This window comes from Lupinus angustifolius, chromosome LG15, assembly GCF_001865875.1.
Source record: "Lupinus angustifolius cultivar Tanjil chromosome LG15, LupAngTanjil_v1.0, whole genome shotgun sequence".
Taxonomy (NCBI): Eukaryota; Viridiplantae; Streptophyta; class Magnoliopsida; order Fabales; family Fabaceae; genus Lupinus; species Lupinus angustifolius.
Window position 1 is genome coordinate 10,618,191 of NC_032023.1, and position 11,945 is coordinate 10,630,135.

An 11,945-nucleotide genomic window follows, 5' to 3' on the forward strand; every position below is an offset into this window, starting at 1 on the left:
GTGGAACAATAACACAATGCCCATATTGGAATGAGTTATTGAAAACATGATTAGAGGTTTATGAATTTATGAAATAAAATAAAATAATTGTGGACCATATGAAAATCCATTCACTTAATTTTTCACCATCCATTATTATTGAAGGCTTTTACTGTTTCAAGTAAATGGTTTGACAGAAGCATGATTCCTGTTATTTAGTGGCAGATGATATTGTAGCAAAGTATTATCATTATGTTAATCTTTTGAAATGTAAGGCAATACTGTGCTTTGTTAATGCTTTTTAATTGTATCTAAGTCTGCAAAAGTGAATGAAAGTGGTTGAGACCAAAATCATACAGTATAAGTCTCTAAAAGCTAATGAAAGTGGTTGAGACCAAAATCATTCAGTATAAGTCTCAAAGTGAATGAAAGTGGTTGAGACCAAAAGTTTTTCACTATTAATTTATGTTCTGTGCTATACTCTCTTCTCAACTTTTTTTTTCACCAAGAAGAAAAAAGCCAAGCTCTACACACAGTTGGTGCAAATGCACGAAAACACAGTATTTGGGTGCGCGACATGTATCCTACGTAGTTGGTGTAAATGCTCGAAAACACAATCAGTGTCAAATTTCTTCTTCCAAAATTTATTCAAGAATAATTAGCAGTCCAATAGTATATAGTGCACTTCACAGAATTATTGAAAATCAAGTATAAAGTCCAACTGTATAAAAAAAAAGCTATCAAGAAATACAGTAAAATATATCAGTTCTTCTTTTGCTTTAGATGCCATTGAGTTCTAGCTCGGAGTATCTCTGCTTTATTGTCCTGTAGGCGAAGCAGGTGCGAATACTGTAGGTTGGATTTTTGTATGATTGAATTGTTGTTGGTGTCACCAGTGACCTTCTCTGCTGGACTAGTCATTGATTCCAACAAATCTGATTCGGTACATTCACGACGATACTCCAAAGTCATGCTTGACATGTTATACTCTTTCAGCACTTCTTTTGGCACACTCTGCAACAAGCAAATCAAAATGCCAAATGGGTAATTATTCTTGCTGAGCTGGTAAATAATTATCAAATTGTAAGACATGATGTACAATTTTGCTGATTTAATCATTAGTGAGAATAGATTCTTTTGAAATAGCTTGCAACTTCTTTTGTCTAATAGATTAAGTACCTCCAACATCCATCCAATGTATTTCACATTGTTAACATGCAGGTTAGCATCCATGTCGTTCCACCTTGGCTGAATTACATATAGTTAAAAATAAGTAAACACAATAATTGAAAATTTGAAACGACAAGTTTTTCGCAGGATCAGAAATTTATAGCTAAGATAAAAAGGACTAATTGTAGTGGTAATATAGAGATTGTAATATTTGAACTTATATTGTTATCGAACTTACAGCCATTCCAGATCGAATTCCCTCAGCAGTGTCATCAGTGAGCTTTTCTATCCTTTCAGTATCTGTTTCTTCGATGGCAATGGCTCGCCTACTAAAGTTGAAAGGCAGACCCTCTTGTTTAACTTCATCAGGCAACTTGGACAATCTTCTGGTTTCTTTATTCATGACTACCCATGTGCTGCATTAAGAAAATTTTGAACATAAAATTAAGATGAAACATATTGGTATTTACTTAGCACCTATGAATTGGATGAAATTTTATACCTTGTTGCTCTTGCTATAATCTCTTTAGTGTTGTGATCCCTAACTAGCCAATCTCTTCGCATTCCATTCTTTCCAGCGACATCGAACCAGGTATCGACCTCAATTTCATCTCCCCTGTCACAATTATGTATTTTTCCTTTCCTTGATCAGACAACATACTCTTTAAGAATATAAATCATCACATATAAGAATGTTGTACAAGTACCATTTGCTGTATCTATGTACTTGAACCTGAATACGAGTAACTACCCAAATGAGTTTCCGAAGGCTCATTTCGAGGGTAACTCCGAAATCATCCCCAGGTCCTCCTGTGCCAAGGTTGGGGACATGATTAAGAGCAGTTTCCTGAACCATTTTACATACAGGTCATCAAAAATGAACTTCAATAGTCTAGTTCATATGTAGTCTATTTATCAAGTGTTTTACATTGTTACTCCTTCTAGGTGATAAAGCATTCTACCGAGAACCAAAACTAAAAAGAGGAAGATATGAATACTTAGTAAAACTTCATCAAAAATAAAAATAAGCCAGTGAATCAGAAATGATGAAACAAGTGTACTTTACTGAACCAGAAAGTTGCTTACAAATTAAAGGATCCAAAAAGCATCAATTGATCCTCTAACTAAATTGACAATTTATTTTATGAGATGACCAAATTGAAACCTAAAATTAAGATAAGAGACAAGAATATAAAACACCATCCGACATGAATGGGTATGGAAGTAACGCTTCAATTGATACTCTAACTAAATTGACAATTTATTTCATAAAACACGACCCCAGATATCCTTTACAGAACTTTTTGATGATAAAATTGGATGTATCCTTGGAAGAGATAAGTGATGGCTAACTCATTATCTTTGTAATTACCACTATATCAACTAAACCAGACTCAACCAAATAATCAGATACATTAAAAGTTAAACAATATCATATAATTAAAGCAAATCAGATTAAAAAAAACTACATATTCAGTCATCAAATAATTCCAGAATTGTTATACTAACCTGAAGAAAACTCATGAGTGTCTCCATAGTCACAGTTCTATCAGGCCCAATTTCATAAGACCTCACAACAAAATTTTGCCTATATACAAATTTGTCTTCCACAAATCTTCCACGAGAGATTGCAACAATGGCATCTTCTAAACTTTCATTAGGAACATCAATTACATTCTCCTTCATTACATTGATTTTGTTCACTATATGAGATCCACCATTAGAACTTAAAAATCTTCTTTTATTATCCAATGTGTTAATTTGATCTGAAGAATACAAGCCCATCTTCAAAACATCACGTGCCTCAAATGCAATATTCATATTAACCTTGTTGCTCACATAATTTGTATGAAATTGTAACCCAATGTTGGTGGTTGCAGCCATTGTTTTGTGATGGCTAGCAAAATAGAGAGAACAAGTATTAGGGTTAGTGCAATTTATGTTATACTATAGTCAAAGATCTCATTTATAATTCTGCCAGCGTGATATTAGAAGAATAATAATCTGGTTTTGACTGACCAACTTGGAGAACAAATCGAGAATGAATAAAAAAATAGCTAATTGTTGCATAATCCTAGGAATGAGTATTTCAATATCTGTTGAAAAACATTAAGATTCAAATTTTCAAGACTAGGAAATTGTAAAGTTATGGTTGGAAGGAGGGTATAGCCTAGATTTCAGTAAATTTTATTATTAACAAGATTCTTTCTTTTTAATTAACCTTTAAACTTTATAACTTGGTGAGATTTATTCCTATATAAATATTATTAATAAGAAAATTATTGCAATCAAACTTACAATAATAGTAATGCAACCATACATTTAGCTAGCATTGAATCATTAATATCCAGATTAAATCACTACAAAAATACAAAATTAATTAAGAGAAAGAAAAGTAAATTTAAGAGTTAAAATTAATTAAGTAATAATATTATTATATATAATAAAATAAAATACTAATGATGTGAAAGTCAAGTTAAAACTAAATATATTAGTTCAAATTTTTCATTACTATTAATTTAACATTATTTTTATGCATAGACCAATTTTCACCAACAATTAAAGTTTAAAAGGTAATTAGTAAGAAAAAATAGTTTATAATGACTATTTGCAAAAGACATAAAGTTTAAGCAATTTGGGCCACCTAGTCTGTGCTCGTATAATGGTCACTTAAAGTAGGATGGATATGTACATGTCCATTTGTGAAAATGACATGAAATATTATGTTTTACATGCCCTAATATGAGTAGGGCGCAATTGTAGACTGACAGCTATAAAATAAAACAATAAAAATTACATTAACAAGTTAAACAAATAACCCTACCTGACTATCATATTTTTAAAGTTATAAACAATATAATAGTTCAGACAATTTAATGCTATATATCATTCAAGTGAATAAAAAATCAAAACATAAGATTTAATAACTAATCATAATGCTTGTGGGCAACCCCATCCTGCCCACTAGAAAAGTCCAAGAATGAAGCAGATATTTTGGACTAGTAGATATATTTTCCTTGTTCCGCCCGCCAAACGAGTTCAAGCAGGATTGCCCATAGACATAACTCAAATTGTCAATAATAGTTTGTAATTAAGAGTGGAGAAGTGATATGAACCTCAAAGAGCCTAATCTTGATCTTGATGGTCTTGAAGGCATGAGTGGCCCTATGACTAGGGCTCGGGCAAAAATGGTTCAAAATACCCTTGGACAACTCATAATGTTGATCCATGATGGTGAACCAAAAATAGCCCAAGGGGGTGTGAAGATGCTCACTAGCATCTTGGTCCATGGCTCTGACCGAGCCAAGGATGGACCAGGCCATGCGCAAGACTCAGGCCATGGGTCTGGGCAAGGCGCCGAAAATGGCCCTGGCACGGAGCCAGACGCATCAGGCTCCATTCCTGACCGAGACAACCCTGACCGGGTTGGGGAACTTGGTGCGCACAGTGATGCACCAGGTTCTGGGCCAGACTGGCCTGGCCAGGAAATCTGACCGAGGCGCATGCACCTAGCATGCTGCATCAGGCGCTGGGCATGGCCTGACCGAGTCAAGCCTAGTCAATTTAATTAGTATTGAGTCATTTTAATTTCTATAATAAATGTGTGGGCTAACTTTTGCCTAACACTTACTTTAATTAATTTAAGCCTAGTTGTCATAAATCTGCCCATAAAAATTGACCACAATAAAATTTGACTCATAAGTAGTTAAAACAAGCCTAAAAGTGTAACCGACACTTTAATGCTTGGACCAACTTAATATTTTCGTGAACCAAACTTATTCTAACATTGTCTAATATTATTTGGCAGGTAATTAGAGTCTAATATGGTCGTTGGAAGACATTTGCTCGAGGGAATCTTCAAGATGACCGTGGAGAGGCTTAAATGAGCATTTATGGAGCTTTAAGAATATGTTTGGACCATTGGAGCTAAAACCACCTGAGCATAATTCATTATGAGGCATCCTAAGTCATTTCTAAAGCCGTTGGAGCAAAGTTGTGCGTGTGGAAATTGCATATGGTCGTTTGAGACTTTATTGGTGCATTAAAGGTGCTTTATGCACATGACTTAGCCGTTGGTAGCCTACCAACTCATCCCAACGGAATCCTATGATATTTATTGAGCTCTTCAGCCACACTTAGCCGTGGGAAATTCATTCCTTGCCAAAGGAATCCTATGCCAACATTCAAGTGGAACCGAGGAGCATAAAATCAACAATTGCCATGTGCCAAATTGGAAGAATCCTTTGAAGCTCATCAAGGCTTGCTCGTGAGCATTAAGGAGTCTTCAAGTCTCTTAACCATTTCACTTAATGATGGAGCCGTGCACTTAAGATGGAAGGGAATCCCATGCTCATCCAACCGTGGCATTGATAGTCAATTGGCCTAGTCATTAAGTTTGTTTTGAATTGTAATAAGGCACATGTGCCAACTCTCTTACTACTCGAATTTAGTCTAGATTAGGAGTAGATTCATTGCTTATAGAGTATCCAATGTAAACATGCAAGGCATGCACTCTTAGTTCCAACCGAGGGAGCCTTGATGGCTTGCCTATATATGTAATGTTCTACGTTGAGAAATGAACAACTTTGAGTCAAACTAAATTGTATTCCTTTGTGAATCAAAGATGATTATATCCTTGTGAGAGTATTCTCCAAACCTTCTTGGCTGAACCAAGATTAAAATTTATTATCAAGAACCAAGTTCTTGTGGCGAGCATCACTTGGCTTATCAAACAACTGAATTGTTTGTGGCGCCTCACCTCATCTCTTTTCCATCTTCTTTTATCCAAAACACAAGTTATTCCGCTGCATATCTCAAAGGCTTAACTCCAACCGTGAGCCTAGGCCATACACCAACCAAGATAGATCGTTTCAAGAGCCTTTTACCCAAGAGGTTCACATCAAGAAGAAACCTTATGCTTATAGATATAGGGGAGCATATCTGCTGTCCCACAAAGTATGCCGCTTCATGTGTCACTGCTTGTAATTGGTTGAAAAAATATATTGAAATTAAAATTTTAATAATTAATTATTTTTCTGATCAATCATAAGCAGTGAAACACTGAGTGGTACACTTGGAGAAAAGGTTTGTACAAAAATCTAAGTATCTAGTATTCCCCATCCAAAAAAAAAATAGAAAATTTGAGGGGGAAGATCAAATATATGGAAACACCTTTTTTTAATGCTCGATGTACCATTACGATTACACAATTTACAACTATCTAATGACACATTTCATACCAATAATTAATCTATTTAATTATTTGCATGATTTTGCACAATGAATGACTAACTTCATTTAAAATATGACAATGTTAAGTTAACGCACTTTTTTCCCTCCCTTTCTCAATATATTCAATTTTCAATTATTCATGTTTATTATTTTAACTTTTGAACACGCGTTTTAAAAATGTTCTAATATTTAGGAAAGAAAGTAATAGATGGATATAAATAGGTGTGTTGAAAATAATTGACGAATTCTAAAAACATTAAAATGAAAAACTTATCCTCTTTTTGTATCATAGAAAGAGAGGAAAACAAATGTATACATCATTAATTCGATCCTTCATAGGATCTATCCATAAATTGAACTTGAAAAATAAATTTGTTTATCATAAAGGGAAAGATGAAAATGGAAAAATCCATTAAGAGTCTCATTTGTCATTTCTCTTAATTTCTAAATGACCTACCTACGATCTATTAGTCTCCTAAAGCTCCCCCACTTGGTAGCTAATCTTGGCCGGCTTGGGGGAAGAAGCACAACACTTACAAATAAAAAACCAGAAAGAAAACTTTATAAAATAAAAATATCATTCCTTGTGGGACCAGAACTAATAAAAGAATGGTCGTAACAACTAAGATCCATCTTGTTCGTATTTTAGATGCCCGAATAACTATGCAGGAATATTGAAGTGACTAATTCTAAGAAATTAAGTAGTATTGGAGAAAGAGAATGAGAAGAGTTAAAGAGAAATAACAATATTAGGCTAAATATTGTAATAAATAATGGTCATTCAATAGTGTAATTTTGAACAACGCTATTGAAAACGAGGCGGAAGAACATTGACAACGCATTCTTGACACAATGTATTCTTGACAATGTGTGTAACGTTAGCGTTGACTTGAATGAGTTACGTTTAACAGCGTATTTGATGGAAAGCGTTGTTAATGTTTATAAATTCCACAATGCATAAATAAGAAAGCGCTGTTGAAGATTACATAGTAACAACACTTTCTTAATTATGCGCTGTTGATTTTATACGACATTTTAAGTGTGAGAGATATTAATGGTTGAGTAATTATACGTCTCTTTGTTTGTTGAAATATTAATGGTTGAGTGGTTATGCGTGTCTTCGTTTATTGAAATATCAATGGTTGCTTATATATAAATATTGTGGTTCACTTCATGTTATATTTCTTCAACAAGAGTATGTGTTTTGATAGGAGTATGTTCAAAATGTTAAAATTTCTAAAATTGTTTCTGTTTAAGAATCATGTCAAGAAGGTCTTTAACATATTTTGATTTATAAAAAGGACCCGGATTTCAGAAGAAAAGTGGTTGTTATACAAGATGTGCGTTAGATGATGACTATTTTTTTGTAAATTGTTGAATTCATTGACCTCTTTCAATTTTTTCAGTTTATACAAGATTTACGTGAAATGAAGATTTGTGTAGAGGAGTCGAAGACAAAATTATTTTCTTCATTGAAATCTTGTCAATGAGGTCTTTAACATCTTTTAATTTTCCAAAAGGGCCTAGATTTTAAAAGGAAATCAATGAACTGTTATACAATTATACAAGATTTGTGTAGATGAGTTGAGGAAAACTTTGTGGAGAAGATTTGTTTCTTTTTCATTATATTCTTCATCTATCAAATCATTTAGTTTATTATATTTGCATGTACTAAATCATTTAGTTCATGATAATGTATTTTGTTTCTATGAATGAATAATAAAACAATTATTTTGGTTGTTAATTTATATTTTTTGTTAATTATTTGAATGATTATTTTCTTTAATACTCTTGCTGTCCCATATTAACAAAGACAATAAACAAATTAACACTACTTAATAAATACAAAAACAAATTAACAAAACTAATGTTTAATATATTTCCAGTTTCATATTAATAAACACAAAAGGCTTGGATGCCCTCTTGCGGTTTTCTTTACTTAATTTCTGAAACAATAAACAACATTAATATCAACAATCATATACAAAAGCATATATACAAAAGTCAATACAAAGAATATGATTTTACCAAGAAAGACTCGTATTGTGTGCATAGGGTCACAAAAGTCTTCCAATCCTTTTCATCAATGATATTTGCATATTTAGTTGGATGTTTTAGGTTGACATTGCCATCAGCATCTCTGAGTAATTTTCCGACATCAGTTCGGAATTGTCGGAGAGCCTTGCCAATAGATTTAAGAATATTCAATAAAAAAATATATCAATTATAGATCAATATGCATATAGTATGAGTGAGCATAAGGTAAAAAATCATACCTTAGAAGGAATTACTTGAACAAGGTCTACTGGCCAAGCCACAAAAGTGCCTATAACCCCTCCAACTGTGAAGATACCCTCATTGAGAGGAATTGGGAGCAACGCATCATCATCGATTGCAATAACAATTGAGACCTTCACATGATGGCGTGGGATATGTGCATTATGTAGCATAAAGTAAATTTTCTATTGTTTAATGCGATGAGAGTTTACATAAGCTATAATCGTGGTTGAAATAAGTTACCAAATCACAAAATCAAGTGGACTCATATAAAGATATTGACACAAATTATCTCAAACAATTATATGTGTAATGTATTCATATTTCAACTAAGGTTATACTTATATGTTTACTTCATTTTAATTATAGTCCTGTTTCCAAACAAACCAGGTAGATTGCGGCTATTACGAGCTGAAATTCATGAAGGAGATCATTCAGCAAGGGCCAACTAATGAAATCAAGATTGTTGGCAAATCATATACAGATGACGAAGTCAACCAGATTAGAGAACAATGGTCAAACTTTGTACTTAGTTGTGTTGACAAAGCATAGCTAAATGTATAGTAGATTAGTTTTGCACAGATTGTAGCTTAGGGAATTCAATTAATGTTCAATGTAATGTATATGATTTGGTCTATGTAATATATGTTTATGTAAACATTACAGTGTAATTAATGGTTAATATATAAATTTAGTTGTGTTCATATAGTTGTCATTTAGTGTTTCTGTATGCATTCATTTTGTTGTTATGTTTTGTTTCTATATGCAATCAGGTTATTTTCTGTTGTGTGCGTAGCTGACTAACTGTGTAGAATTAGGAATAATGGTCTTCGACATCGCTTTTTTATGAATGCGTTGTCGTTACACCTATACAATAACGTTTTTTTAACATTATTTGTTGATTACGTTGAATTCAACAACACATTCATAAAAATGCATTATTGATTACGTTGAATTCAATAGTGAATTCACAAAAAAGTGTTGTTGAATACTTATCTCTCATTTATTCTCTTTTAGCTATACAACAACAAATTCGGTAAGAAGCGTTGTCGATATGATCAACAAAACTATTTCCTCTACACTTAATTGCTTAACACAATGCCTAATCGATTAATTGTTTGAATTTTATTTATTGTCATTATTAATTTTTCTATATATTTAATTAATTTTCAGTAATCGAATGTGATAATGTAATTACTAATTTGAATTTCATTAAAAAAATGAATTAGTAAACAAATTATTATTTCTTCCAGAACGTTTCCTTAAGATTGCGCTGTGGAACATTTATCTTCTTTATATTTGAATGGAGAGTTCTTCCATAGCGTTTCCTTAAGATTGTGTTGTTGATTAGGTATCATTGACAACGCCATCTTCACTATGTGCTGTTAATTATGTATAATTGACAGCGTCATCTTTATTATGCGCTGTTGAAGATACTATGAGACCCTAAAAAATTAAAATGTTACAACATTCTTAACATTCATCTGCAATCCCAACACTCATTTACTCAGCAACGAAACTCATTTACTCTCAAAATCGACCTCGACAATCATTTAACTTCATTATCATTCACTCAGTCAATACCGAAAATCATTCACTCATTTAACACGAAAATCATTCAACATTAATTTAAAAAATTATTCACTTGTTTAACCTTAAAATCACCATTCACGCATTCAACACTGGATTGAAAGTAAGGTTTTCTTATAATTATTTGTCTTTTTAATTACATTATATTTAGTTTGTATTGAGTGATTTGCCTCATTTAGCTTATATTGAGTTGGGTTTCCGAGTTCCGACTCATTTAGCTTACATTATGAGTTAGGGTACGCCATTTTTAATTACATAATAATGCATTTGATCTGCTTGGTGAGCTTAACTCCAAGCTTTAGGGATTTATGCATTTCCGAGTTCCAACTCATTTATACTTTTTTTTAATAGAAAATGAATCGAAAATGGATGAGTGTCAATCGATTGATGAAGGAGTATGAAGAATGAGTAAAATAATTTATTAGGTTTGCAATTGAGAATTCTGAAAACCCTAATAGAATTGTATGTCATTGCTTAAGATGTTGTTACTCAAACCGAATTACTTCAAACGAGTTAAAAGTTCATTTAGTGTGTCATAATATTGATCAAAGTTACACATGTTGGACAAGACATGGTGAGAAGAGAGACGTAATGGATTGTGATGATGAGATGCATATGAAAGACAACTACACAAATGCGTATGAAGACAATCATTTCGAGGAAATGGCAAACGTTGTCGAAGAGGATCTTCAAGATTGTCCTGAGATGATTCAGCGGTTGATAAGTGATGCTGAGAAACCATGATATGATGGTTATACTAAATTCACAAGATTGGCAGCGGTGTCAAAGTTGTATAAGTTGAAATCTGTTAATGGATGGACTGATAAGAGTTTCACCGACTTGCTTGCATTTCTGAAGGATATGTTGTCGGAAGATAATGTGCTCCCTTCTCGAACCTATGATGCCAAACAAATGTTACGCTCCATAGGCATGGACTAAACTAGGATACATGCTTGTGAAAATGATTGCATCTTATTTTTTAATGAGTATGCTTCATTACAGTTTTTTCCCTATATGTAATGCAATACAATATAAGAAGGAAGACTCAATATCAAAAAAGGTTGTATTGTATTTTCCCATCAAAGTAAGATTCAAGCGTATGTTTAACAATGCCAAAGATGCAAAGAATTTGACATGACATGATGAAGAAAGGATTAAATGTGACAAGCTTCGGCATCCTGCAGATTCTCCTCAATGGAGAAAAATTGATCGCGACTATCCTAGTTTTGGTCAAGAATCAAGAAATCTACCCCTTGCATTATCAACATCTGGAATCAACCCACATAGTTTCAAAGTTGATCCCACAATATATGGCTAGTGATGTTGGTGATATACAACCTACCTTTTTCTCTATGCATGAAGCGCAAATATGTGATGTTATCTATGTTAATTTTTGGACCTAAACAACCAAGAAATGACATAGACATATATTTGGCTCCATTAGTTGAAGACTTTAAGCAAATGTTGGAGACAAACATAAATGTATATAATGCGTATAGGGAAGAAAACTTCAACTTGAGGGCTTTGTTGTTCGGCACAATCAATGATTTTCCTACATATGATAATCTATCTGGATATAGTACAAAATGACATTTTGCATGTCCTGTATGTGAAGATAATACTCATTCAATGAGGTTGGAACACTATAAGCAAAATGTCTTCCTTGGCTATCGTAGATTTTTGCCTTTAGATCATCA

At 32.9% G+C, this 11,945-nt stretch overlaps 1 protein-coding gene and 1 long non-coding RNA gene across 2 annotated transcripts; one reads left to right on the plus strand and one right to left on the minus strand.

The window, feature by feature from the left end:
- Window positions 142-11,408, plus strand: LOC109327357. The gene is made up of 3 exons (XR_002105331.1): window positions 142-262; window positions 9,379-9,385; window positions 11,397-11,408. It is a non-coding gene; the product is annotated as an uncharacterized LOC109327357 (long non-coding RNA).
- On the minus strand, window positions 595-3,115 carry LOC109327356 (palmitoyl-acyl carrier protein thioesterase, chloroplastic-like). Its single transcript, XM_019560467.1, has 6 exons — window positions 2,659-3,115; window positions 1,857-1,996; window positions 1,652-1,765; window positions 1,388-1,565; window positions 1,159-1,227; window positions 595-993 (listed from the first exon to the last, which is right to left on the minus strand). Exons 1-6 carry the CDS (start codon window positions 3,031-3,033, stop codon window positions 742-744), a joined length of 1,128 nt encoding a protein of 375 aa, XP_019416012.1. The 5' UTR covers window positions 3,034-3,115; the 3' UTR covers window positions 595-741.

What these genes read in the sequence shown, in the direction of transcription:
- LOC109327356 (XM_019560467.1), bottom strand. Translation starts at nt 3,033, where the DNA reads ATGGCTGCAACCACCAACATTGGGTTACAATTTCATACAAATTATGTG. An exon ending in CACTCATGAGTTTTCTTCAG is followed by an intron (nt 1,997 to 2,658) that starts GTTAGTATAACA and finishes AAAATGGTTCAG; the next exon opens with GAAACTGCTCTTAATCATGT. An exon ending in ATTATAGCAAGAGCAACAAG is followed by an intron (nt 1,566 to 1,651) that starts GTATAAAATTTC and finishes TTCTTAATGCAG; the next exon opens with CACATGGGTAGTCATGAATA.